At 39.8% G+C, this 27896-nt stretch overlaps 1 protein-coding gene across 1 annotated transcript in view; it reads left to right on the top strand.

Moving 5' to 3' along the window:
* eys (eyes shut homolog) overlaps positions 1-27896 on the top strand; it is a 233308-nt gene that overhangs the window by 37086 nt on the left and 168326 nt on the right. The window contains exons 9-15 of the mRNA XM_049600306.1: positions 4370-4509; positions 8453-8616; positions 8772-9025; positions 12201-12305; positions 18671-18793; positions 23102-23215; positions 27137-27259. Of these exons, the coding sequence (XP_049456263.1) occupies positions 4370-4509; positions 8453-8616; positions 8772-9025; positions 12201-12305; positions 18671-18793; positions 23102-23215; positions 27137-27259 (1023 nt within the window). The remainder of the gene's footprint in view (positions 1-4369; positions 4510-8452; positions 8617-8771; positions 9026-12200; positions 12306-18670; positions 18794-23101; positions 23216-27136; positions 27260-27896) is intronic.

Here is a 27896-nt window from a genome sequence, read left to right as displayed (position 1 = left end):
GCCAGCAATTAAAAAGCTAACATTACAGCGCTTACTTTAAATCCTTAAAGCCTAATCCTCCTTTATCAACAAATAGAAATGTACTAATTAGAGAAAAACATTTCACAAAGAGCGCTGGAGTGATGATACTAATATTCATTCTTTGATGAGCAGTTTAAATAAAAACCTTTGAATGTTAAATATGACCATTTATGCAGATAAAGTGTATGTTTTCATCATTGCACAATACACCAGATCTGTTGAGGCTGTCCCCTTGTGGTTTTTGGGCGAGCATCTCTGTGGAAATCTGGCTGTGATGTTAGAGGACTGACGCGGTGGGCTGATGGCTATGTCATTGGGGTTATCGAGTGGGAGCCTCCCATCACAGATGTCAACTTGAATTAGACCCACGACACCCCAGAAAGCTCAACAGTTATCATGTGCCGCCCCCGTTACACCTGCTCAGAGCACCGATCAGGACTGTACCTCTTCACACTGGCCTTTCACTATGAACATAAATGTTTCACAGATGCACCTACAGTGACTGCATTTGCCCTCTTACATTAGTATTAACTGTAAGCTTAAATTGCACATTGTGTGACAATGCCAAGAAGCTCCTAAATGTGTAAGCAGATTATGCAGCGAGTAGAAAGTGTTGTTTGACCACTGTCTTGACACTGATATTTGCCGTATCTGCCATCTTAAACACGAGACACCCATGCTTTGCACACAAGCTGCTGCCTTTTCTTTTCAGCCAGAGCCATCGGTTGCTCTTTTCAGCTGCCTCTGAAACTGCCTTTGCAGCCTGCCGTAATCCCTGATCATGAATCCCTAACTCCCTAAGTAAACTGGTACTAGATGTGGCCACAGATCCATGGTAACGAAATTCCACAGGGCACACCCTGGCTTTCCAGCCTTGCTACTAAATCCCATCTGTTATCTCAGTAAACCTAAGCCTCTTCCACTCATATGCGTCATCTGCTGCATCTTCTCATGGTGAAGTGAGTTCTACAGTGTAAGAAAATAGTCTGGTGAGTGCCGGACCACAGTGCTAAGCAAAGTCTTAAGACATGGGTGGAATTATAAGTAGCTGGCCACTTTCTTTTTCCCCTGCCGTCGAATTTATATCACAAACTCAGTACTGCATATATCCTTAAAGGAACATGTCACTCACAAAATGATTTGATTTGATTTGTACTCACCTCATATGACATTGAATTTGTGAAGAAAACTTTTCTTTTCTTACATACCTCCACAGTGAACAAAAAATCTAAAAACTTAGAAAATACTTGATGAATTGATTTAAATGGGAGCCACTTTTAACATCAGCAAAACTATATCAAAACATCTGTTTACAAACTCTCACTCACTTTTGCAGTATAACCCAGGTCTCATTTATCTAGTCATATGCTCAGTACTTCCCAAACACATGAACTTTGTTAAAACCGTACTTTTTGGAACACATGAGCAAAGATCAAATGCATGCGCTTGGCCAGGCACATGATTTGTGCGTGTGTGAGACTGTTTATGCAGAACTGTTTTAAGGTTCTGGCAAAAATGTTCGTGTTTGGAAAGTACTCAGCATACAACTGAATACATGAGAAATGGATTATACCGCACTATTGTGTGAGAGTTTGTCAACGGATGTTTTCATATAATTTTGCTTTTGTGAAATGCGGATCCCTTTTTCTCCAGTTCATCAAGAATTTTATAAATTTTTGGATTCTTCATTCCCCATGGAGGGCAACACATTCTGTTAGGTTTCGGAGAAAACTCGGAACCCTGTGCCTTAACTTTCGTCCTTGTCCTGCCTTGTTTCCCCCTGACGCCACTGGGCGCCCTTAAACCATAATGGCAACCGGCCATGTATCATGCGGACATTAAAGGACGCCTTTTTCTTTGGTTTCTGACGCTGCAAGTCACTGCGCAAGTGCCGTATTTTGACTACTTTGGAGTGAGACGGGCTCTGGAGGCACGCAAGAAAAAATCTGACAAATTGATCGTAACATTGTCTGAGTGATTGATATACAAATGATCATTTTGTAGGTGAAGTATAACTTTAACAACAGTACATGAGTGAAGTCAAACCAATGCTCTGTTCTCACTCTCCTAAAGCTTGCAGAATTCATTTATGTTAGCTCATGGTGCATCCAACTACATTATGTCAAGTGTATCATCCCTGGGATCAAATCAGACTTTATTTCCAATTACACCAACTCGGTAAAGGGTTTTCTTTAGGGACCAAACAAGGTGCTGTCATACCAACCAACCCTTTTTTGTCATCCACAAATCTGATAACGGTTCCAGATGAGCATTAAAATGAAAAGCCGCATCGACTATGCTTCAAAATAGGGACAATCAGCGAGGCAGCACAAAATTGACCCAATTCTGGCCTTGTTAGTCAAAGCAGCTGTGCGGAACTTTTTACCATTAATTAAACTGTCCCTAGTTCGTATCACCCCCCCTTGAAAATCCACATATTTATTTGAACCCAACAGCGACAAAAAAGCCTTTCTCTATATGGCTATTTAGCATAGCCTCGCTCGGGTCGGACACACAGCGGAAGTCAGCAGAATACGGCACCTGAGGCTGAAGTGATTCTGTTCGCCCGCAGCGATTAAACCACAGAAGAAGAAGGAGCCGTGTTTACAGTGTTCTTCGAGTAAGCAGTACGCAACGGGCACTGCTGAACACGTAACACCTAACAGTTTTACCAGAGATGTATCTATGAGGACTTGGTTGTACTTTTGATGTCATGGCGGATAACGAAGGAGCATCATGTAAAATTATCTGTGACTGTGACCATGAACACAAATATACAGCAGGCAGTTGTCCTCAGTTTATAAGAATTTCAGAGCTACACCAGAACATTTATGAACAGGTCTTACTTTACTACTAATTTGTGTGTAACGTTAGCATGTTTCCACTAATTACTTGGACTGACCTAACGTTAGTAGCGTTAGCTTTGCAAGCGAAGGCTGCAGATAACAGCTTTGCTGTGTTAGGATTATGTTATGTCTTCACTGTGTATCTTCACATAAAAGAATACTCTGACGATTTGGGAGTTATGCCCTTTCTCTATCATTTTCATATTGAGACAACATGATCGATACCTTTTTGTGTCTGTACGTCCAGTGGCTGGGTCTCAGCGGTTAGCATTGGGGTCAGTACGTCCTGCGCTGTGCACTGTGATCCGCGGAGGGATACACTGGTGAGCAGGCACAGGTACAGACGTAGCTTGTAGACAAAACTCAGTTGTTTATTTAGCCTAGCGATATCTCCGGACTATAGTAGCTGCAATGGACGACTTTGAACGCGATTTTGAAGTGTTTCTTGTGGCGGACACAGACCCAGAGCCATACCTGTTTGAGCCGGAGTACACAGATGAGGAACTCCATGTGTTGGATGCTGAGCGGGCGAGAAGAGAAGCTGAATCCTCCGCTCCCATTTTGCTGCACAGAATGGGACTCGGTGCTACCATCGTTGGGGAGGTATATCATCAGAAGGAAAACCGCCGCAGAGAGTGCATCACAAGGAGTGAAAACTTTGCAGCAATGACTAATCCCGGCGTGATTGAAACTTTTTTTCATGTTCCTAAGATGAACTGGAAAAAACGCCCCAGGCCTGCAGGAGCTGATGGACAGCTTTCAGTTGGGTGAGTAATATCGTCCGTGTCGTCTCTTCGTTTGCTTTTACCGAGTGACCTAGCGTATCTGTCCCAGAGCCAGCTGCAGCTGTTGCTCACCGGTGTATCCCTCCGCGCAAGATGTACTGACCCCCTACAAGCGCCAAGATATCATCATGTTGTTTCAATATGAAAATGATAGAGAAAGGGCATAACTCCCAAATCGTCGGAGTATTCTTTTCACACAATAATGCGGACTCAGCAGATGACTTGTTAACTGTTTATTCCTCCTTACACCGAACGTACACGGCTGCTTCTCAATGTCTCCAGTAGCACAACAACGGTTACTACATTACCCAGAATAACTTGAGGCTCACACTACTATGGTAGCCTTAGTAGCTCAAAATACACAACAGATTAGATTAGATCAGAACAGAAACACGACAGGAGAATTTACTGAGTCATTTTGCTGTTTCCACCAATTACTTGGACTGACCTGACATTAGTTAATCCTCTCGCTCTCCAAAACAAATGCATGCTGTAATTGCCGGCTGCAGTCGGAATTTTACGACACCAGGCTGTGGGTGTCATACCGCTTCGACCAAAGGGGCGCTATAATCAACGAAAACGAAAAGTTACGCACAGCTGCTGTAAATATAAAGAGGAGCTGACCTGGTACAGGGACACTAATCAGAGATGGCTTTGCAGCAGATCTGGTCAAGTATTGCATCAGTTACACTGACTATATGAAATGTTGTCTTTCAGGTTTCCTGGGAGAGAATTGTGAAGTTGACATAGATGCTTGCGCTCTACCCAACAGCACATGTCCACCAAAGACTCAGTGTTTGGATCTCCCAGATGGCCTCGAATATACCTGCCGTATGCCCTGCCCTCAAAACCTTCAAGTGGGTAAAAAAACAAAAAAAAACAAAAAACAAGATAAAAAAACTAAACATCTAAATAGACTATTTGTCCTCATCTGCTGTTCTCCTAAGTATTCCTCTTAAGTCCTATACATGTTTAAAGAGCTCCCAATCTTCTGTTTATTTCTCTTGAAGCGATGTCTATGTATTCTCTGCAACAGTGCAGCAGCATTATCACAGCAGCAGGGAACCATAACAAGCAAATTAATGAGGACGTTCTATGTAATTTTCTGTGCTCTATTTAGAGGAGTTTAGGCACTGTTTTTTTTTTTGTTTGTTTTTTTATTGTCACATAAGGACACAGAACGATCATGTTGATATCTAGTTGGGTGGTGGTATATTCTAAATACATTTCAAGATGAGCAGTGTGACACTGGCATGAGAACTCAATCATATTGGTATTGAATACAAATGTAGAAATCGCAGTCTTTTGTGGGTTAAAACACTTTAACTTTCATATGTTAAGTAAGAAAGTAGGAACGCTCACAGTTATTTATAGTAGGCTGCAAAATATCTGCAGACTGTCACCACAAACTGTCACCACAAACTGAATTATAAAATTGAGGACTTAAGTTAGAAGGTATCAAATATTAATTCAGTATCTTATTTATAAAATGTGGGATAATCCTTTGTTATACACGGGGATAAAAATAAGCATAAGTCCCACAGGAAGATTGACAGCAAATGCGATAATCCATAAACACAGCAATCAGCTGGTGCTGAAGCTGTACAGTATGTTGGTTTACCCGGGAAGAAAGCTGTATGAAAATATTGACTAATGAGGGAGTTCACTGCTTACTTGAGACTTTTATTGATAGATCTGAAATGCTTTGTGGTGTATAACAGAAGTGAGACACAAACGTAGTTATGCAACAGATTTTGACCGTTTGTACTGACTCTAAATTAGTGCCTGTTAGTGGATGTAGGGATGAAGCACACACCGAGCAGTCCCAGCATTAAAATCGGTGCCCCAACTTGCAACCCACGGGACTCAAAGGATCCAGCACCAACGCTGGGTGTGCTAAATCATGAATCCAACTTTATCATATGTAGCCTTTAGCATTGGTGCACCCCCTAAACACTATCTACAGTAAGGGCAGGTGTTGTGCCGTGTGCAAAGACTCTGGCACATGCTCAAGAATTGCAGAAATACCACCAAAAAAGGGGTAAGAAGAAGATGTTTTGCAGTAATAAAATTGACATACTGCTGAATAAACTTAAACAAAGTAAAAGTGATTTTCCTGGCATTACAGGAAATCAAACAGAAACAGAATACACACATTTGTGATGCTGTAAACGCCGTGTCAGCAGCAGTGGTGAAAGAAGTGTTCAGATCCTTTACTTAAGTGAAAGCAGTGTTGGGCCAGCTAGTTGGAAAATGTAGTGAGCGAAGCTACCAGTTACTCTACATCAAAATGAAGTTTCACTACATAGGAGAAAATGCCAAAAGTAGCTTGCTACTTGGAAAGCTACTTTAATTTATTCACCTTTATTAACTTTATGTCAAATCAGCTGTAAGAAAAACTGTCAGCCAAACAAATAGGCATGCAAAAAATGTTTAGTTGAACTGTTTATTATAAAATAAGACTTGAATTTTTTATTTATTTTTTTTTTTTTTTGAAAACTTGTGCTTGCTTGTATTGCTTTCTTTCTTTCTCTCTCTTCTTCCTACTTAATGCATCTCTCTGTCTTGGTCTCTTTCAGTAGGCTGTCTGGCTATGTTAGTAAGTCAAAAACAGAATTCTGAAATATATTTTTCAGTCATTAAAGCCATAATAAAATAAAAGACAGTAATATAAACAATATGAATAAGAGACCTAAAATAACAGTTCTCCGCAGCCAAAAAAGTCTACTGCACTTCAGAGCTTGTAACGTTTGTGGATGCTACCACGCTACTCGGTCAGTTAATTAACTTTGCTACTGAAAAGCTATTTGACTCAGAAAGTATTGATGTGACCACCACTCTACTGAGAAATGCATTTAAATTAGTAACACTACTGCCCAACACTGAGTAAAAAAACTAATACCACCCTGCTAAAATACTCTGTCACTAGTAAAAGTCCTGCATTGAAAATGATACTTAAAAATATGCAAGTACAAGCTCTGAGATTTATTTAAGTATTTTAAGTGAAAGTACTTCATGCAGAAAATTTAAATCAATTTATTAAATCTAAATAATGATTTTTCCTTATCCGCTGTGAGTGTGCAAGGACAGAGGGATGTTGTATACTGTAAAACTCCGAGGCAAACTGTGATTCCTGATATTGGGCTTTCTAGGTAAACTTAAATTATATTGAATTGAATTGAATTGAATAATTAGAATAATCAAAAGGAAACTCATTAAGTCCTCATAACTGAGAAGCTGGAGCCATGAAATGTTTTTGCATGGAAAATACTATAAACAGTTATCAAGATAGTAATTATCTAATCAGTTTAGTAATTGTTTCAGCTGCACTTAACTGAAGTTATCACATAATTGCAGTAGAGTAAAAAGTACAATATTTCCTTCTGAAGTGTAGTGGAAGAGAAGTAGAAAGTAGCAAGAGATTAAATTACTCAAGTAAAGTAAAAGTACCTCCAGTAGCTACTTAGGTAAATGTACTTAGTTACATTGCACCTGATCAGCAGAGGTATGCACATTAACTGACATGACAATAATTAGAATCAATGAATGAAGTGTAGTAGTATTTCTTTAACCCACAATTTTAACAGTCCAATCATTACAATTACTCTAAAACGTAATAATCTAAACTTGACTATATATATGTATTTTTTCCCTCATGTTTAAAACTTATTTTTCCATGTGTTGGGCAACAATTTGTGGATTGAAAACAGAATGTTTCTCTCTTATCTTGGTAAGAGTGCTCTCAACCACTTGTAAAATTTACTCTTACCTGAAGGAGGAGCAAAAATTAGAACCCATTGGTGAATACCAGAAATAAGTGGGTAACAAAACAAGAACAGATCATGGATAGGAACAAAAATAAGAGAAAATCTGTTGGCATATTGCTTCTTGCATGAAGCCCAGTGTTATTCACTTCACCTGTTAGTGGTTTTAATGTTGTGGCTGATGGGTTTATATTCCCAGTGTACTGTATGCTGCATATTTATATCCCTGAGGCACATTTTTATGTCCTGTTTTATTTTAAACGTGGTTGCACATCCTCCAGATTTTTAAGCAGTCATGGTGGAAGGAGACAAAGCTGCAATCGTGTGATTGTTTGTCAGGGGTTTTGGTTTGGCATGCAGGAAGGGAGCACATTTACAGGGCTGAAAAGACCTCTGCCACCTGACGCGGATGAGTGCCGCTTAAGATTTGCAATGTCTGTATTTTTGAATGCGCCGGTTTCTTTACGTATGGATGAATCGACCCCCTGCGTTTTAAAAAAAAAAGGCAGCCGAACCTGAACAGAGGAGCTTCTTCAGATGACAGATGGAGATGATCACTCACTGTGGAGAAAGCCTCGTGTTGGCCCCCTTACAGAAATGCCATGATGTCTGCATTATACACCTTCCCACAAGCCAGCTCTTCCTCAGCCCCTTTGTTTCCCCTCTACTATATATATACACATGTACCAGTGAGCAGGCGTATCTGTTTTGTTACAAAGAGCTCTTGGGAGGTTTAGCCCTCAATGACCATTGATCTTGTCTTGTAAGACATGATGTAGATGCTACATGGAATACTGAGTGAACCCAGTATAAAGCATGAATCAGTATTCATGAGTGTGTCATGTGGCTGTAATGAAGCTCATTTTCAGGCAGCCAGGAGCAAGAAATGATTAGGGGGTTGCACTGTTAAATAATGGTTATATTTTTGACCAGATATTGGCTCAGTCCAATCTGAAATATGAGACGAAGCAATTTCATTTTAACACATAAGGAGTCGCATTTCATAACAAATACATCTTCTTTTTTCTATCAACAGCCATGTGCCAATGGAGGACGCTGTGTTTTGAACGATGCCGGTAGCTACACATGTGTCTGTGCACCTGGTTGGTCCGGTCAGAACTGCCGCATAAATGTCAATGATTGTGTTCAACATTGGTGTCAAAATGGCGCCACTTGCGTGGATGAGATTGATGGTTACAGGTGAGTGTTCAAGTCTTGATTGTCTTTGGGGCCATTCAGGCACCAGAATGTCAATGATTGTAAAAGCCGTGACATTTACTGTTGTTTCCCTGCAGGGCTGAAGAATTTCTTTAACTCCATACAGTATTAAGACATTCTCTTTAATCTGTTGCTAGCTGCCTTTGTCCCGGAGGATACACGGGCGTCTACTGTGAGGAGGACATTGATTACTGTGTCGGCCATCGCTGCTCTGAACATGGTGCTTGCCTGGACCAGCGGTATAACTTTACCTGCCGCTGCATGCTCGGATTCGAAGGGTCGCTCTGTGAACTGGAAACAAATGAGTGCAACAGCTTCCCCTGTGCGAGCGGCGCCACCTGTGTGGACCTAATCAGTGATTATCGGTGCCACTGTCCCCCAGGGTTTGACGGTATGAGACCATCTGATGCGAATGTGAGCCTATTTGCAGCCATTAGAACAGCCAGACACAGGAATATCAGGTGTTTGAATCCTGAGATAGAAATATGCAGCATTCACGCTAAAGGTTCATCAGGATTTTCTGGTGATTATTGAATATTAGGTGCAGTTTTCACATTGAGGATTGTTTTGCATCAGTAATCAGGGCCAGTATGAGTCACCAGAATAAAATATTGGCATTGGACGTTTCTACAAAGTACTGATATGTTTAGTTTGTGTGTTTCATATAAAGTAGTTCAGATTACATCTACAGTATATGAGCTGAGTGTCTCATCAGGAGAGGATGGTGGATGGTGTGGTACCGAGGTGAGATGGCTGCCAGGCAGCAGCAGACTGCTGTGAAATCAACAAAAGTTGGTCTCTTTTAACACAAGTTTGGGACATGTCCTGCCATGTTTGTAGCAACCAAACCTGTTTTTTTTTAAATAGTGACAGACCAGTTCTTTTCATGATATCACTTCCTTCGAGTTGATGCATGTAAATGTGTTGAAACTTTCGAGTTTTGATAGTTTTTGCAAAATATAGTTGAACACATTCGACAGTTCTGCCCACCCCACAAAACTTGCAATGGATTACCAGTCGTCATGTGTAAGTTTAGATTGATAAAGATAGAATATTCACTTTAATGCATTGATTCAGCATCCCATTTGTATGTAAGAAGGCTATGTAAGCTTAATGTGATATTACAGAAATGTCCCAGACCCACGACCTCACTTTTTTGAGAGGTCAGTAGCAGATGAGCCAGTTACCTCAGAATAAGTTGCTGATCAAATTCATTGCAAACTTGGTCCGTTTCTCTTGCTCCTCATTATCAAAGTGTTGTTTAGTAACGTCCATGTTGTGTCCACATCACAATTTAAAGCTCATAAACACACCAGAGTCTGAAGAGAGACCATCCAAGGAGCACGTGAATGCACCGTTGGCCTTGGCTGATGGGGGTCTCAACTTAAGTCTGATTTAATCGGTTGTTGCTTGTGCCATCGCTGCACTTCGTTACAGAGTCATGAGCAATCGAACATTTGTCAGGCCGACACGGCATGTACTGGACACTAAAAAGAGTTGCTAAAGGTTTGTTCATTCATGTTTGTCCATCAGTATTTTAAAGGCAAAACATGATCTGACAAGTAGTTTTTGTGCCTGAGCCTAACCACATTTAAACTACAGCATTGTTTAGAGAATAAAAGTAATGGATACCAAGATTTATAGCAAGGTGCTGATCACTGGCGGTAGACTTGAGTATAGAAACCAAGTGTCACACTCTGGCTCCAAAGGCTGAAACGCCATCATCAAAATAAAAGAAATGCATATGGAGTTAGAGTGTGTGACACTTGTTTTCTATAATCAAGAAGAGCATTGTTACAACATGCTACTGAAAATTGTGTAAAGTTGCAACATATCCACTTCATATGAAATGTACAGATGCACCATATCTGTGGTTTGCAGAAACACACAATGCCAACATTCCTTCTGGTGACTGGATTGCAAAAATGCAGGTTGAGTTACTGTACATGTTTATGCTTATGTTTGTTTTTTTTTATTTCGAAAGGGACAGTGCACATTAATTATCAGGCTAATTTTCATCCGCAGTCCTTGGCAGGTTGATGGTATATGTGAATATAAGAAAAAAGACATTGAAATAACATACAGAAGCACATAAGCACAAATAAAAGCAAATTGATGGCATGTTCATGGAACGACACATAAGCACAGAGCAAGCATAGATAAAAGCACATAAGCAAAAACAAGACATAAGCACTATTAATAAAACAGTGATACAACCATATAACCAAAGACATTGAGAACATACCATACAAACATAAAACACAAACAGAAAGCAGCAAACATATGATAGAAAATTTCAATTACCATCCATAGAAATGATATAAATTCAGATAAATAGCAGCAGTGTGAATAAACACCAGTTTCTTCATTGTCATAATGCTTTTTGATAGCGTTGGGAAGGCGGTCTCTGTGTATAAATCTTTAGACATTAGAGCAACATTTATAGTGACGTAAGTTTTCTTTGCTCGGTTTCATTGCAGTAATGAATGTAGGAGCGAGTGAAGAGTTATTTAGATCTTAACTGCATTCAAAAGCTTGTAGCTTCAAAGGATGTGTTCATTCGTCACTATTGATAAAAATGCCAGTTTTAAGTCTCTATAACATTTGTGTTAAAGTTAGCCTTTTATTAATGTCATGGTTATTGTGAAACAGGCTGATTCAATACCGTAAAAGTGTCCCTTTTATATCATGAAATTATGCTGGATAATGCACATTTAAAATAGCCTGTCTGTTTTTTTTTTTAGACATTTGGCATAAAGTGGACTGTCTGATATAACCAGTGTTGGCCATGTGTGGTGAAAATGTTTGAGCTAAACTGTGGCACCGTCACGTGTAAGCAGTTAAATGAATTAATATTGGCTGGCATAACGATCTGGCTCAGAGTGTGTAGCACTAAGTGTGTCTTGTACAGTATATTTAGGCTGGAGGTACACTCAGCAGCCACCTTAATTATGTGAGTATCTTAGAGTACATGATTAACAGAGCACTTGCCAGTGCATGGGGGTCGTGATGGCAAAAGTACAGTACAATTACCTTTGGTGTAGACAGCAGTGCAGATAGGAGAGCAGTGCCTGAGGACGTCAGGCTGTTTGTTCTCAATGAGCTCTCCGGCTCATAGAGAATTAAGAGGTCTGAAATATCGCCAGAGGCCAGGCCTGGTGGAGCATTAAATTTGTCAGTAAAATCTGGAATCAATTCCGTATCTAGCTCTTGCCCAGAGGATAATACAATTGAGGTTACACTATTCTCTGCATACATACAAGCTGCAACATGTTGAACACGTAATCATTCAATTACATTTTGAGCCAGTGGAATCAGAAGCAATCAGCTGCCTCATGAAATAAAAAATCCATGTCACAAATAAAGCAGGTGCCGCTCATTGTTGGGAAAATAAACAGAAATGTGCACTGTACATGGTCTCAGTATGTTTACACATACTAGAGCTTCACACCTTTAGTAATCATTAAATGTTGATGGGGGCAGCAACATTTATTTGTAGAAACATATTTTAAACTGTAATCTCTGACATTAGGTAGAGTTTATTTGTTTCTCCTCTACTCCTGCAGGAAGGACCTGCTCTGAGAATGTAAATGATTGCTGGTCGCAGCCTTGTCTAAATGGAGGCTCGTGCATGGATCTGATAAATGACTACATTTGTCACTGTCCTCTTGGTAAGTACCAACTACTTGTGTATTATTGAGCATGTTTGCAAAAATATCATGCTATTAATTTTCTGTGTACTGTGCCTTGGGGATACAAGAAAAGTTTATTTCTCCTGCATTTACATACAAACTTCTTTGTTCATGTTGATCATTTTTCATTTGTTTTGCTGGAGACTGCTTCCAAAAATAGCAAAGACAGGAACATGAGGTACACAAGTTTGAGTGCAGGCTACAAACCGGTTAAAATCAGCATCTAAAAAGCCTTGACAAGAAGCAGATAGAAATAATACATTTGTATTACTGGTTATAGGGTTGGTTGTTCACATTTTATTTTTGTAATCATGGTTAAAACTGAAGCCAGTAGATCTTTTTCTATCTGTTAAGCAATAATGAATTTAAAGGAACAGTGTGTGGGATTTAGTGGCATCTAGTGGTGAGGATTGCAGGTTGCAATCAGCCCAAACTTTTCCCATGTGCCAAGTGTGAACACCCGGTTTGAATTGCTTTAGTTTTTGTTTTCCAGGAGGTTTTTACCACAAGCAGAGTTATTTGCAGAGGTCTCTTCCTCTGCAGAACAGATCAGATTAAAACTGGTAAAATAATTGAATAAAGCAGTTTCACATTACAAATCAGTGTTTCTGTGATGGTGTTCAGCATGGCACAGGCAGGCCGCTAACCCAGCACCTGCTGTTGTCTGCTCACCATTATTCCCTGATAATTTAAGACCCGGATGTCAGGAGATCTTTACTGGGAGCTGAATTATCTGCAGAGTAAAGGTAAATGGTAAATGGACTTGTGTAGCACCTCTCTGTTTTCCCGACCACTCAAAGCGCTTTTACGCTACAGTCACAGTCACCCATTTACACACATTCACACACTTGTTGGCCAAGGCTACTGTACAAAGTGTCACCTGCTACTCAGTTTAAACGCACTCACACACCGATGGCACCGTGGCAATTTGCGGTTCAGTATCTTGCCTAAGAGTACTTTGACAAGCGAACAGGAGGAGCTGAGGATCGAACGGTCGATCTTCCGATTAGTGGACCACCTGCGCTACCTCCTGAACAACAGCCGCCCCATGCAGGGGTCTCTTCCTTTCTAAAACAAACAGACCTGGTGATTTCAACTGGTGAAAACACCTGATAAGCAGTTTCACATTAAAAATCTGATGCTATTTGGCTCTTCACTGAAGGGTGACCGACACAAGAACGCGAATGGCCCCATCCAGAGCCAGTGGTTTGTTTGCCCGAGCTACTGTAGAAATATGGTGGAGGGATCTCTACAGACAAGGACCCGCTCTCTATGTAGATGTAAACAGCTCACTCTAAGGTAATGAAAAACAAGGGTTCTTACTTTCAGGTGGTTATACACTTAAGAAAGCATACTTATATAATATTCAATTTCTGCCAGTATATCCCCCTAAATCCTACACACTGACCCTTAAACATGTCCGCCCTAATTAGACTGAGTATGTTTTCAGGATTGTCCTCTCATCAAGTGAGGCTGTGTATTACACCCTTCTATATGTTAGACATTTTATAGCACATGTTCCAGAAAGGATCCATAATCAGCCCATAATAAAGGGAGGTGTTGCAGTCCCCAGTGTGCGGCTTATTTTACTGTGCCCTCTGGTAATAAAAGACTTAATCACTACTTGATTGCACAAGTCAGAATGCCACGGCCCAATGTCACATTCAACAGTCAACAGCCACGATCCACAGAGCGGCATTTACAGACAAATATTTGACAAATAAAATCCACAGAATGTAGGTGTTGACCGGGCAGTGAACACACCCTGGCACCGGGCACTGCGTCGGTTTTGCTAAATCATTTTCTTATATATTATATTCCCCAAAGGCAGAAGAATGGTGCAGGTTATGTTTTGTTTTTATCCTCGTGCTTTTGAATTTGATATAGTAAAAAAATATCACCAATTTTGTTGTCATTGTGCATCATGTTTTAGTGCTCTGTGCCGCATCTTCAGCCAGATATTACTGCACAATAAATCAGCTCAAATGTGGCCGAAGTCATTAAAACATTTACTGCTGTGAAACATGTGCAGCACCTGTTATGGTGTGTTTTTATGACATCATGGACTCAGCAAATGCATCACCGTAACTAATCTGCTCTTATTATATTTTCTGCCCATTGCTCAAATCAGATTTGGGAAAAACAGAACACCGATGTGTCAGTAAAGCTTCCATTACCGTTTTGATTTCATTGAAAGATTTATAGACAGGTGTTTCTGATCACCTTATCTTCTCAGAAACTCAGTTACATAAATGGGCTGTCAGGTTTGCCTGCCTCTCCCTACAAAAACACACACAAAGAATCAGAATCAAACTGTCACTATCTTGCGTTCTGACCCTTTCCTGCCCCTGTTTCCTACTACAGTACAGTATGTCTGTGTCGTCCGGTTATTACATTTTAAATAATCGTTTCTATAAGTTGAAATAAACCAGGAAGCTCTCAGGGCTACTTCAGCCAAGGTTGCACATTCCTCCAAATTCGTTGGTTTGGTGACTAATACAAATGTTTAATCTGCGCCTGGATCTGCATCAAAACACAGATAGTGATTGGCAATCATGCTAAGTAGTTGATGGCAGCCATCGTTTTTGGAGAATGTCTAAATCCTGTCAGAGTCAGACTCATGATCACCAAGCCAGCACCATGTTAATGTATAATGTTATCCTTGTGTCACTTACCATGACCACATTTTGCAGCATGACTTACAATAAGCTCGTCATCTAAACTTGGGATACGTTCAGACTGCAGGCGAAAGTGGCCCAAGTCCGATTTTTGCTCATATGTGACACAGATGTTTTTTCAAAATGATGTAGACACACAAATGGAATCTGATCTTTTCAGTATCTGATTAGGACCACATAGAAAAATGGTCCTAAATCAGTTATAGGTCTAATTTTGTGCAGTGCATATCAGAATTCATGCCACTTTTATGTCACTCTAAATTTGCTATTCGTCAAACTTCTGCGCTGGCAGGAGTCACTTAGTGATTACAAACACACCATCATCATCATCAGACGATCATCATCCGAAATTTGGGATGAAATCTGTCCCAGTTAAGCCATTTATGTCACAATCCCACCACTCTTGGCTGTGACTCTGCAGTTTCATACAGAAGTAGCAGCCATTGCTCCACAAAAAGCCATAATTAAAAATTTGGCTCTCTTTCTCCCCGTCCTCATCCTTGTTATCGTCTGCTCACAAATTTGCTGGCTGCCATTGTACATCAACTTATAAATGGAACCATTAACGCTGACTTCAATGGCCTCCATGTTTGCTTCCATACAACAGCGTGCTGTATTCATGTGGGTCAGTTCGGGATCTTAACTAGTTCGCACTTGTATCTGATATTATAGGAACAAAAGTATAGGAACAACTTGAACAAAAAAATCTGTATTAATTCTACAGTGAGCATTAAGGCTTGCAGTGTGAATGTGGCCTTGGCAACAACACATTAAGCTGAGGTTTACAACCAATACCAGCAAAAAAAATGGCAACATTATCACCTGACTCATTCAGTGACTCATCGAAATACTGAATGAATGACTATTTCAAACCAAAAAAAAAAAAAAAAAAAAAAAGGAGTAGGTAAAAGTAAAACTGATATGTTCCTACCCTTTCTTACATTTCTTCTGTTTCAACAAATTCCCAAATTTATTTACAACTAACATACAACTATCCCCAGTCTATTTATCACCACATTGAATAAATAAGTAATAAACCCAGTTTATTTACAGTCCAAGTATCACCCAGTGTTACAAAATAAATATGCACTCCTCTAACACAACATTTCCTCATCTGTATATCTGCCAAAAAATATACATTTTTTGCATAGTTTTTTAAATGTATTTATATTTATGCTTTGTTTCAGCTCATCGTGCAGCCCAGTCCACAAGTCCACCCCATACACTGAAACACACAGACTCTTCGTCAGTCCCTCCAAGACCTCGCGACAAAAAACCCTTGAATTTCCGGCCAATTTTGTCAAAAACTGCGATAAAAATTGCAGCATTTTTATGTGATTTTTTTTTTTTTTTTTGCAAGAAATTGTGGCGAATGACAAAAGGAGAAAAAAAAATTGATTTTCTTTTTTTTTTAACTACTACCTCCAAAAAAATAAGCCATGTTATCACTTGCTATAATAAACATACTGAATATTACAAAAATAGCTGCAAATGTTTTTTACAGTTCTCTTCTTTAGTTTTATTTAATCAGTTTCAAAGCATGGACTCCAATAATGTTGCAAAAAATCTGTAGCTCTCAAACCAGACAATGTGACTGTAAAACAACATGTAAGCTACATCGTATGTAAACATAACATTTTAATAAATTCAACACATATTGTATGCATTTAAACAGTGCAAATTCTTAATACAGAGCCTTTCTCCATACTGCATTTTGGTCAGCCAGAAAATGCATAAAAACACAGAAAAATCGTGTGACTTTTGAAAAAATGCAAGCCCCTGCAAATATTGCGGACTTTTGCTGAATTTGCGTTTCTGGAGGGACTGCTTCGTTGTACAAACACATTGTTTTTAAAATTAAATTCTCCTCTTAAGTCCTCTTTTGGAGGATGCACCAAATTTCTTAAAGATAAAATAACATTTTGGAGGCATAGTTGAGGTACAGTTTATCAAACATTTAGGCACAAATGGACATCACCTTAACAGTTTTTTCTTAAACCGAATAATCCAGGGCAAAAAAGGGTATTTTACAGTGGTGCTTAAAACATGGCCATGTGGTCGCATTATTAGATTTTGATCAGAACATGAAACTAATCACTCATTCCCTGCCCCAAACAATTTTAATTTACCCTGCTAACTTACACACAGGCCAACAAAGAAGGCGAAAAACCTCTTTTGTGAAGATAATGAACTACCCAAGCTAAATCCAGCTTTCATAATAATACATAACTGCTAGTCACAATTTATTGATTAAACTCACTTTCAAGTAACAACTGAATTCAGTGATTTCTATCCAAGAACATGATTTTCAGTTTTTCAGCTCAGTGAAGCAACCACATCGTTTGAGATAAGAGATGAATAATTATGCTGATGAACAGCATGATGATGAGCCAAGAAGTAGCTATGACCCATGGCTGTTCTGATTAACCGCTGAACATGGGCACAGAAGCACTCGGCTTAAATGTCTTCAACCATACATCGTGGTGTGTCTAGTTACTGCGGTCCATTTTGAGATAAAGTGAAAAACAGTATGTCTCACTTTGTGCCTTTGTGTCTTGCAGCAGAGTTGGGCTGAGCCACTCGTAGCTGTCAGACAGAACAGGGAGTCCCATTTGGAGATGGTGACACTGTAAATGTGACATTCCTTCATGCAACATTAACCCCAGAGTGAATTGCATGCACAATTGGTTATTAAACACTTCTGAAACACTCTGTTGGAGGCAATAGCTGTCCATTAACTAGTCAAGGCAATACATAATATGATGAGAAAAGGGTAGTTGGAAGGTCATCAAACATCTAGATAGATGTGTTGATGTAAAGCACGTGGCTCTGGAAACAGGTAAAGAAAGTGGGGACGGCTTTCAACAGGAAGTACATAATCTAATATAACTGCTGTCCTGTGGGTGTGTAAGTCTTGATGAAGGGGATTTGCATTAGGAAGTGATGTTTGAAATATTTCCTATGCCAGTGAGTGAGAGCTGCTTTGCAGACTGCACAGAGATTAATGCGACGGAGATGTGGGAACATTTCTCCTGTTAGAGCCCTCTGGTTTAGAGAGGTTTTTGGTTAGCATGGGAAGGAAATTTACAACATTTCGCTTTTAGAAACTCAAATATTCCGTGACTCCATCGATTGATTCACCCCCCTTATGTGAATCTAACAATTAAATCTTTTTTTTAAACCCACATTACCTCATAGGCACAGGTTGAACAGTGTGATATCAGTGTAAAAACACCCTGATCTATTTTAGGACTCTCCCTTTGAGCCATCTTTATTTGTACAAACACATGTAATGAATATCGGTCACACCATCTGTCTGTGCTTTATTTACAACAATAGATATTGACATGGGTATCTATCAGTGACATGCAGACGTACGTTTGGTGGGGCAGACAAATGTGATATAGATCAGTTGGGTAGGCTGGGTCTCTGTCAATGATTCACTCAATTAGCATACTGCATAGCAGGTAGATTGCGAGGGGAAGAATCAATACCCCCATTAATCCGCTAAAGAAAAGTTGTTTATACCTAATGAAACATACAGCCACATAAACGTGTTGCGTAATATGTGTTACTGTTGTTTTATGAATTCACACCTTATTGCTTTTTCCTCAAGGTTTGGCTGAATTTCTTTCTTCACCATTGTTAACTCCATTTTCATTGCAGGTTTCAAGGGGAAAGACTGCTCTGTGGATATTGACCTTTGCTCGTTCGGACTGTGCAGTGAACATACATTAATATGCGCAGAGACCAAGGATGGACAGAATGTGTCCTGCACGTGTGAAAGAGGTGAGAAAGACCTTTAACGGGTGTTATATTTTTCACGCAGGTATATTAATGGTGGTTATTGCATTTTTTTCATGCTTTAAGGTTAAGTTCACTAAAAGGAGAATGTGGCTGTACAGTAACTGCTGCAGCTTCAGGTGATAATTAGTTGTCTGTGGATCAAAAATGGAATCCAATTTTTTTTTTTTTTGTTTTATCAGATCAACACTGTGTAATGGTTGAAATGCTTGGGGCATGGATGCAACACAGGTGGGGTGATCTTTTTAAGATATATTTTGGGGCTTTCTGCCTTTATTTGATGGGACAGATATGGCGTGAAAGGGGGAGAAAGAGGGGGTATGACATGCTTTAAAGGGGCTTGGGTTGGAATTGAGCCCATGGCCGCTGCAGTAAGGGCACAGCCTTTATACATGGGGTGCCTGCTCTACCAGGTGAGCGAGTGGGCACCCCGGCGGACTCCATATTTGTAGCATGTGGTTGCCAGGCAGCTATCAAGTTTTCCCAAGTGATAATGCAGTTGGATATACAGGGCTCTGTTAGCTGGTAGTGAAATAATTAGCTGGATCGTTTTAACTTCAGGATGCACTAATTTGATTGATTTATTTATATATTATGTGAAATGTAAAAACACCCACTGTGTTGCATTGCCTCTGGTTAAATAAGATACTCATTTTCACCAGCCACGTCCATTCCCCATGTATTATGGTTGTAAGTGTTCTTCTCGTTAAGGTTGGGGTGAATACTCGGATGAACAAGTATCCGGTATGAATAATGCAGTTTTTAAGAGTATCATTCAAGTATAATATGTAAATATCTGGGTTGCAAATGCTACTCACTATCATATTTTTTGGTCGTGCCCTCTCCTGGCTGCCTACTGGAAGAATATCCATCAGATCTCAGAGAAGGTGTTCAGAACCAATATCTCTTCTAGATTTGATGTTTTATATATATGCAGTATTCCACAGGAAGGTAGAACCCTCTTGAGAGCTGTGTTTGCTGCATGTAAGAAAGCCATAACTTGCAAGTGGTTGAAGCCCCAGGCTCCCTCAATTGAAGATAGACATAGTCCATCAAATATATACAATGGGGAGATTGACATATTCCCTCAGAATACAATAAGAGAAATTCCAGATGGCTGGACTTTATTAAACCCCAAAGACCAGTGTGTAAGAGTTCTGTGCATCTTTTAAATGCTGCCAATCCTCCTATTTGTTCAGTTTTGTTCGATAATGTTCAGCCTGTATGTATAAAAAAAATGTGCTCAGAAGAAACTGCCACTTAGCAACACCAGATATTTTTCTGAAAGGTGTTGTACAGTAAGTAAACATGCTGTCAACATTTCTTTTTAACAGATAAACAAACCAGCAAACAATCCTAACATGATTGGAGTCCAGGAGATCTTTGCAGAAGAGTCTTGGATTCTCATTCAGGAGAATTTGACAACACACATTTGAAAAAAAAAAAAAAACCCAAAATGATCTGAAGCGTCATACTGAGGCTGTTCTGTAAATAGTGTTACAGCAAATACAACTTCTGATCAACCAATATCAATTTCAGGCTCAAACTAACAACCTCTGGTTTGACCACACCCACTTCTGGTTTGAACCAGAAGTGGCCCTGATCACTTAGCAAGGAAATAACAACCCTTTATTGGTCCCCTGGCAACTAATATAAAATCTATACAGTAAATTTAGGCATCACTTTTGATTCTCAATTAAACTTCGAACCACATGTCAATAATTTCATTAAATCCTGCCACGTCCACGTAAGAAATATTATCAAAATCAAATCAGCTGTGTCCTTTTTCTGACCTAGAAAAGCTGATTCATGCTTTTGTATTCTCAACTACTGCAATGCACTGTTAGCATGCCTCAGTCAATCTTCAGTATCTCAGCTTCAGCTAGTGCAGAATGCTGCAGCTCATATTTAATAGAGACAAATCATAGGTCACATATCACCCCAATTCTCGACGTCCTCCATTGGTTCAGAATTTATTTTAAGATTTTCTCAATAACCTTTAAAGCTCAACATGGTTTAGCTGAGCTACTGACCACCTATGCTCCAAGTCGTGACCTGAGATCCTCAAGCCTACCCTCGCTAGTCATCCCTAGATCAAGGCTGGTAACTAGAGGTGACTGGGCTTTTGCATCAAGGCCCAGAGGCTCTGGAATTCTCTGCTTGAGGAGATTAGGCTGGTTAGCACATTACCTGTTTTTAAATCATTGCTTAAAACATATTTTTATATGAAAGCTTTCCCTTTTGATGCCAGTACTTTTGAGATTTTTTTGTTTCATATCCTTTGTATTGTTTTGTTGACTGTTTCAAAGTACAGATACAGATAATTTAGTTGGTTGAACACACACTGATACATGTGATAGTGTGTAGCTCATCCCTACTTCTCATGTTCTACTTGCTGTTAAATAAGTTCTCTTACTAGACTGTATATCAAAAATAGTTCCAAAAATTGGTGCACAGCTTTATCACACCTTCATATCCATCTGATAATCTTATGCTGATTTGAGATTAATTTGACAGTCCCTGCAGAAAAAAACCAACAATTTTGTTTGTGTGTCAGTAGCGTCCCCTTGATTCCACCTCCACGAGGATGACAGTGTTATCACAGCAGTAGCTGCCAGCAGTGACAGGGATAACACTGACAGGCGTAAGAGGAAGAGGCTTGACCTGTTAGATACTTTGAGGCTTGCCAGGGGTAACCAGGCTTCAGACTGTTGCAAGTGGAGGATATATGTGCAGTATGTGACAGAGTGCCTGTATCGCACTGTGTGTACCTGCACAGGGAATCATGCAGCTTATTCCTGGGTCAGTTACGGTACTTGAATTGAAAACATTTTTTCCTGCCAAACCAATCATAATTCAGTCGTCACGGCTCCATACCAACTCTGCTATCTCTTTTCAAATGAATGGCTATTACATAGAAGTTCATGTAACCTAATCAATAACCCTAACTTCATTACTCCTGTTGCACTTAGGCTTGGCGGATGTCAAAGTGAAGGATTGTGAGTGATTTCTTATGTAAATGAAAGCAACCTGCGGCGAGCTGCTCTCCCCAGATCACTTCTCAAGGGCAAACTGCGAGATGCTGTCTTGTCTAGATGTTTCAGGTCGGCAGTCTTGGCATCCATATTATCTACTGCTTGCCAACCTAATGTGTTGCAAAACATGTTACTCATACCCTCTCTCGCTATAGTGTATATCCCACGCTGTCAACTCTCTGACCCAGGATCTAGTGCTCACACTAAATCATATCCTCGAACTGAGAATGTTGGATGAACTCAAAATGGCCGATTTTGCATGTATAATTTGATTTGATTATGCCCAAAGAAAAAAAATGTGAAGCACAGTCCTGGCTTGTTTCTTCTTCAGTCCTTGCTGGTTTCTGGGGGAAATTCTTCCCAGATTTTTAAGTGATTAAACTCTTGAGGAGCAGATTTTGCAGGGCAATAATTGTGTTTTTATGACTAAGAAACTGTTGACAGCAGGGTTTTTTTGTGTTTTACATTAGCATTTATTTCAAAGGAACAACTTTGCAAGACTTATTTTTGCCATAAAATTATTTGAGCTCCAAAAGCTGTTTCATCAAAAGCCCCACTTGGCATGAGACAGTTTTTTGTCGTACCGCAGGTTTTAGCAATGCAGCAGTTGTTTGGTTGCTGTTCTTGTTTTTATATAACCCTACAGTATTGTTTTGGAGGGAAAACTGCTTATTCTGACTGTTCTTTTTATATTCATTTTTTTCCCCCCACATTCCTAATTGTGGAGAACATCTTAGGACCCTTATGCTCTGTTTGGTCCTCGGCTGACTGTGTGAAACATTCACACTGCAAACACATAACAAATACTCAATGGGAGATTCGTGTGAGGATAACCCACACACAGCCTATAATGTGCCTTAAACACTGACATGTTTCTTCTCTTTAATAGCCTGCGTGGGTGTGTATGTGTGTGCGGTGCAAGTGCGTTTACACATGTGCACTGATGCATGTTATTTGTTTCATGTGGTTCCCTTTGTGTATAGATTGACTTTGATCTTAAAAATCACTGGATTTGGCTTGTTTAATGTAATAAATCAGAAGGGCAATGACTGGCTCTTATTAAACATGATTAAATGATCCAGTGAGCTGAGTCTGCATGTGCCCAGCGAACTCTTTGAATCAATACAAGCTTTGAAAACCAGCTTTTGTTTGTGAAAACAAAGTCATGCTGATCCTAATTGGCTGAAGAATGAAACCAGGCTAAAAGGATTCCAATAACAGTGTCTTTTTTATTTTTGTTTTTTTACATATACTACAGGGTTTGGAGGGTCATTTTGTGAAGTAAATCTGGATGAGTGCAAGTCTAAACCCTGCCAGAATGGTGGTATTTGTGTGGACGGAATTGACCTGTATCAGTGCTTCTGCTCAGAGGGTAAGTTGCAATGCAATTAGATCCTCCAATAGCCGAGAAGATACGATTATGTGACTAATTCAGACCTTTGTGGGTGTTAAAAGTGTACAACCAACCGGTTTCAGTCCTGGAGTTATGACCCTGGCTCAAATGAAAAAGCCATTCAGAAACACTTTTACAGTGATTCATTCTCCACTCTGTTGTTTTGTCCGTCTATTTCTTATTCCTCTGGATGAATGGACAAACGGAGATGAAAAGACATTGAGTTATTTCCACTGCAGCTACAGCTCAAATCTACAAGCAAGGCCGTCTTCCATTTGCTGCTGAAGTTCAACAGCCATACAAGGAGAAATCCATCTTTGAAAACTATCCAGGAAACAAATGCAGCCACAACTCATTTCTATTACAGTAACTAGTAAGGGTGTAAGGATTGATGGACTGGGGGCTCATCCTACTCTCCAATGTGCTATGTGTGAGCTCAGTCCTGCATGTTCTTTAATGAAGCAATAGGAGAAGATATCCGGTCTCAGTTAATGTAGTTTATTAAGCAGTAAAGGAATAAAATTACAGAGCTCTGGGTCTCAACTTCAAGTCCCTGACGAACAACAAAGGTGTGTCAGTTCACGAAGTCTGACCTCCTGTCCTTTCCCTGACCCAGTATATTTGAGCGTAACAGAGTGTCATTGTGCACGCAAGGCGTTGTCCTCTTCTCATTGGCAGTTCCACTTCCTCCTTCACCACACCACGCCCCTGCCTCGTGTTAATCTGACTCCTTCCCGCTGACAGTGGGGGCGTGGTTCCTGTTTTGAAAGACAAGAGAACAACACAACTCCCTACACGTGCTGTACCTTACTATCTGTACATCACTTTCTATTATTTTTACCATATATGAAACTAATTATCTAAGCATTGCGGTATGTGCTCCTCAGATTTCATGTCTCTTCCTCTCCTGTACTTCTCCGCTTCTGCAAAGCAAACACATTCAGATCAGCTGAAATCATCTTAGTATTCTCATTGTTCACACATCTAAAACTTATATAGTGAAACACAACTGATAGTAAAATGCATAAAATCATTCTATTCCCAACAGGATACATTCATCAGGGCTGATATATTATGTGTAGGATGTAGTGGCATCTCATAGTGACATTGCAGAACTGAAACATCATCCCTGTGGCAAGCATGTGGAACTATGGTGGCCGACACAAAGATGCGAATGGCGCTATCCAGAGCCAGTGTCGGATATATAGATGTAAACAGCTCCATCTAAGGTAATGAAAAACACAACATTTTTTTAGTTTTATTTTCCGGTGATCATGCACCGCGCATTCATCATTCACTTTATTTTTAAATTTCCATGGCACATCTGTGTCACCATTTCTGTCCAAGCACACCTCCTTCCTAATGGTGCGTTCATTTTGTACTTGGAAGTCGGAAGTGGGAATGACATCACCTCTGAGTTGACAAGTTTTTGCACTCTAGTTGAAAACGGTGGACAAGTCGTAAAAAAACCAACCGTTCTACTGTTGGGCTAGCCGTAGCTACTGTTAGCAATATCAGTTGATAACAACGCTCTATGTGGTATTTTGCACATACAGACAGCGTAGCAACATGCCCATGGATAAAAATTGAACAGTACTATGGGTATGGCTGACCTAATGTAAAACAAATAAGATAAAATTGCTATAAACAGTACTTTAGCAGAGTGTTTACTCACTATGTATGTGACCGGCAGCTATCTTGAATTCATAAGTCAGGGTTGATGCAGTTGCTCCGAGCTTCCGAGTTGGAAATACGATCTCATGGTGTGTTCGAGTTTAAACTTCCGACTGGAAACTGGGAATTTCCGACCTCCGAGTACAAAACGAACACATCATAAACATTTAAACAGTACTAGCGGCCCAGCACCACATAGACAATGGTAAGTAGCAAAAAAGACCATAGGCAAATTTGCTGATATCTTCACATATCCATCACAGGCCCCTGAATTGAATCAAATCAAAACTGGATCATGGCACACTTTGTGATATCAGTAAATATCATAATAGATTGATAAGGTTCATACTGTCTATTTATCTAGAATATTTTAAGGTTTTCTTATATTCAGACATAACAGGATGTAAGGAAATGTGTTTTACGTGCTTGACAGTTTTGACTGACACTCCAGTCTTCCTCAGAAGCGTCATCCGACATGCTGAGGATGTGTCATATATCAGCTGGTAGGCCTGACAGACCAATCAGAGTCTGTCAGGCCAACCCCGCCTCCCGCGTCGTTGTTCGTTTTCTGGAGTAGGGAATCCCAGGTATGCGAGAGGGTGTACGCCCCCTTGTCCCGGTTGATGGTGCCGCTTGCTCGCTTCCTGATCTCAATGGCCTCTTTTATCCACCGTTTGAATTTATTGGTCATTGTTCAAGCAGGTAAAACACATCTCCTTACATCCTGTTCTGTCTGAATATAAGAAAACCTTAAAATATAGTAAATATCGTAGTCTTGTCCAAAGAATCAATATAATACTGTATCGTAATGAAGCTTGTGATTTCCACTCCTGGTAACTAGGTATGTAATCCCAGGTAAACTAAAAAATCTGTGCAAACCTAATCACATCTCCTACTGCATATTGATTTCAGATGTTTGGTACCAATTTATTTTATTAAAAAACACATTTAGAAATTACAAATTATTGCTTCCAGAGATAGAGACTCCTTCTTGCACATTACATTCCTCAGCCTATTTCTTATGTGTGGGCTCAGTTTGGTGCAATATGTCCTGTAAGAAACATCGACAACTCCCTTCATGCAGCTGGGGAATGTGCAAGGATTCAGCCGTTTTTACACAACTGAAAGAGATTCTTGGTCCTTATCTTCTTTTTCTCCCAACACCATGCTCTCAATGTGTCGACAACACAAGTTTATCTTCATACAGGTACAGCCGTGTGCCTACAGGGTTGAGAGCTAAACAGAATGTTGCCCTATCCAAATACAACAGGTGATTTTGCTGATTAGCACACCGTGAGCCAAAGAACAGGAACTAATCAGTGGACTCTGTTGCTGTAGTGTTTGACTGGAATGAAAACCTTTATACTCTCAACAAGAGGTGTGTTTTTTTTAGCATATGATGTTGATTGCTTCCTTTATTCATGGTGATTTTCTATTTAAACTCTCCAGTTTCCTGGTTTTCAGTCCAGTACCCAAAAGGTTAAACAATATTTGCTTTAAGTTTCCCCGATCACATAAAATCACTCCATCAGAAATTGTCACTCGCATCATTGGAGGAAAAAGGAGTAAATCTCAGCTATTTTTCCAATAATTTCTTGGTCCAGTTGACATCTTACCTGTGAGACATACCTCTGATTAAACCTTGATTGCGGGTGAAGCCTGTTATGCATTTTTAATGAAGTCAGGATAATTGTCAAATTTTATGACATGGAGAGAGGTGGAAATTGGTTCCATGGTCAGTTTGAGAAATGATGAGAATTTGACCTGCACCGATGGTGCTGATAGCCAAGCATTAGTCATGGGCCTCCTGTAGCTGCAGTGTGTGACAGTGCTAATGATAGTCATTTTGTAGCGTGACCATGCGGTGGAATATATTTATGGGGGACTAAAATGTCAGAAATTGGCAGCACTCACTTTTACTTCATGACTTTAACCTTTTATTTTTAAAATATCAAATATGCTGATATAACTTAGGAATAATTGCTGTGAAAAAAATGTCACACACACTATATGAGGAAATATAATTTATTTCCTCAAATACAGACTGTGGTGCAATCTACTCAACGTGATATGTACTCGCTCACAGGCCTGCATTGAAAAGTCATGTAAAATGTCACAAAGGCAATAAATTGCTTTTGGGTGCAATTTGATACTAATTAGTATCTTTTCATGTCTGCTGTTTACTGATATTCACTGATGAGATTTCTCTTTCTCCCTCCATACCAGGGTTTGAGGGGTTGAACTGTGAAATCAACTATGATGAATGTGTCCACGGATACTGCGCCAATAATTCCACATGTATTGACCTGGTTGCAGACTATGAGTGCATCTGTCCTCCGGGCTTTGCCGGTGAGTTATCTATGTCATCATTTTCATAGTTTAGGCTTTAATGAATATAGCGCAGATTGATGACGCTTCAGTAGTGATAACCATCAAAGTGGTCTCATTGTCTAACGTAGCAGCTCATTCACCATTTACAGAATGACGGCAGCTGATTTAGTGTCAAGATATCTTTGTTTCTCCTTCTGCAGAAACTGAATTCATCATTAATTAAGTATTTATCCAAAGATATATTGGTTACAAAAATCTATAAAAGGTGCTGCAAATCTTTCATTAAAGCTAATACAGGAATACTGATTCTGGTTGGCAAAATGCTAAGCTCATTTTGTCTCCAGTTTTATATTTGGTGTGGTATAAATAGAACCTTCAATGTATCCATCACTCCCGTATGTTCGGTGAGCAGTGGTAGCGAGGGAGTTTTATGCATACAGTATTTTGTACTGTGGCACTACAAGCAAGCACAAACCTAGACTAAAGCAACTGTGTGTGCCTGTGGGAACAAACTGCAATAGTACTAAGATATATAGAGCACTTATACTGTAGTATCACCCCTACTGGCTCCATTACTGAATGCACTGGCCAAATCCAAATGTCCACCCTCTGGACTTGTGGACTGAGACCTTGTCGACTTCAGTCATGCGTACTG

Source organism: Epinephelus fuscoguttatus, linkage group LG16 (genome assembly GCF_011397635.1).
Source record: "Epinephelus fuscoguttatus linkage group LG16, E.fuscoguttatus.final_Chr_v1".
Classification (NCBI taxonomy): Eukaryota; Metazoa; Chordata; class Actinopteri; order Perciformes; family Serranidae; genus Epinephelus; species Epinephelus fuscoguttatus.
Note: the sequence above shows the minus strand (reverse complement) of the source record. Positions and strands in the feature narration are given on the sequence as shown.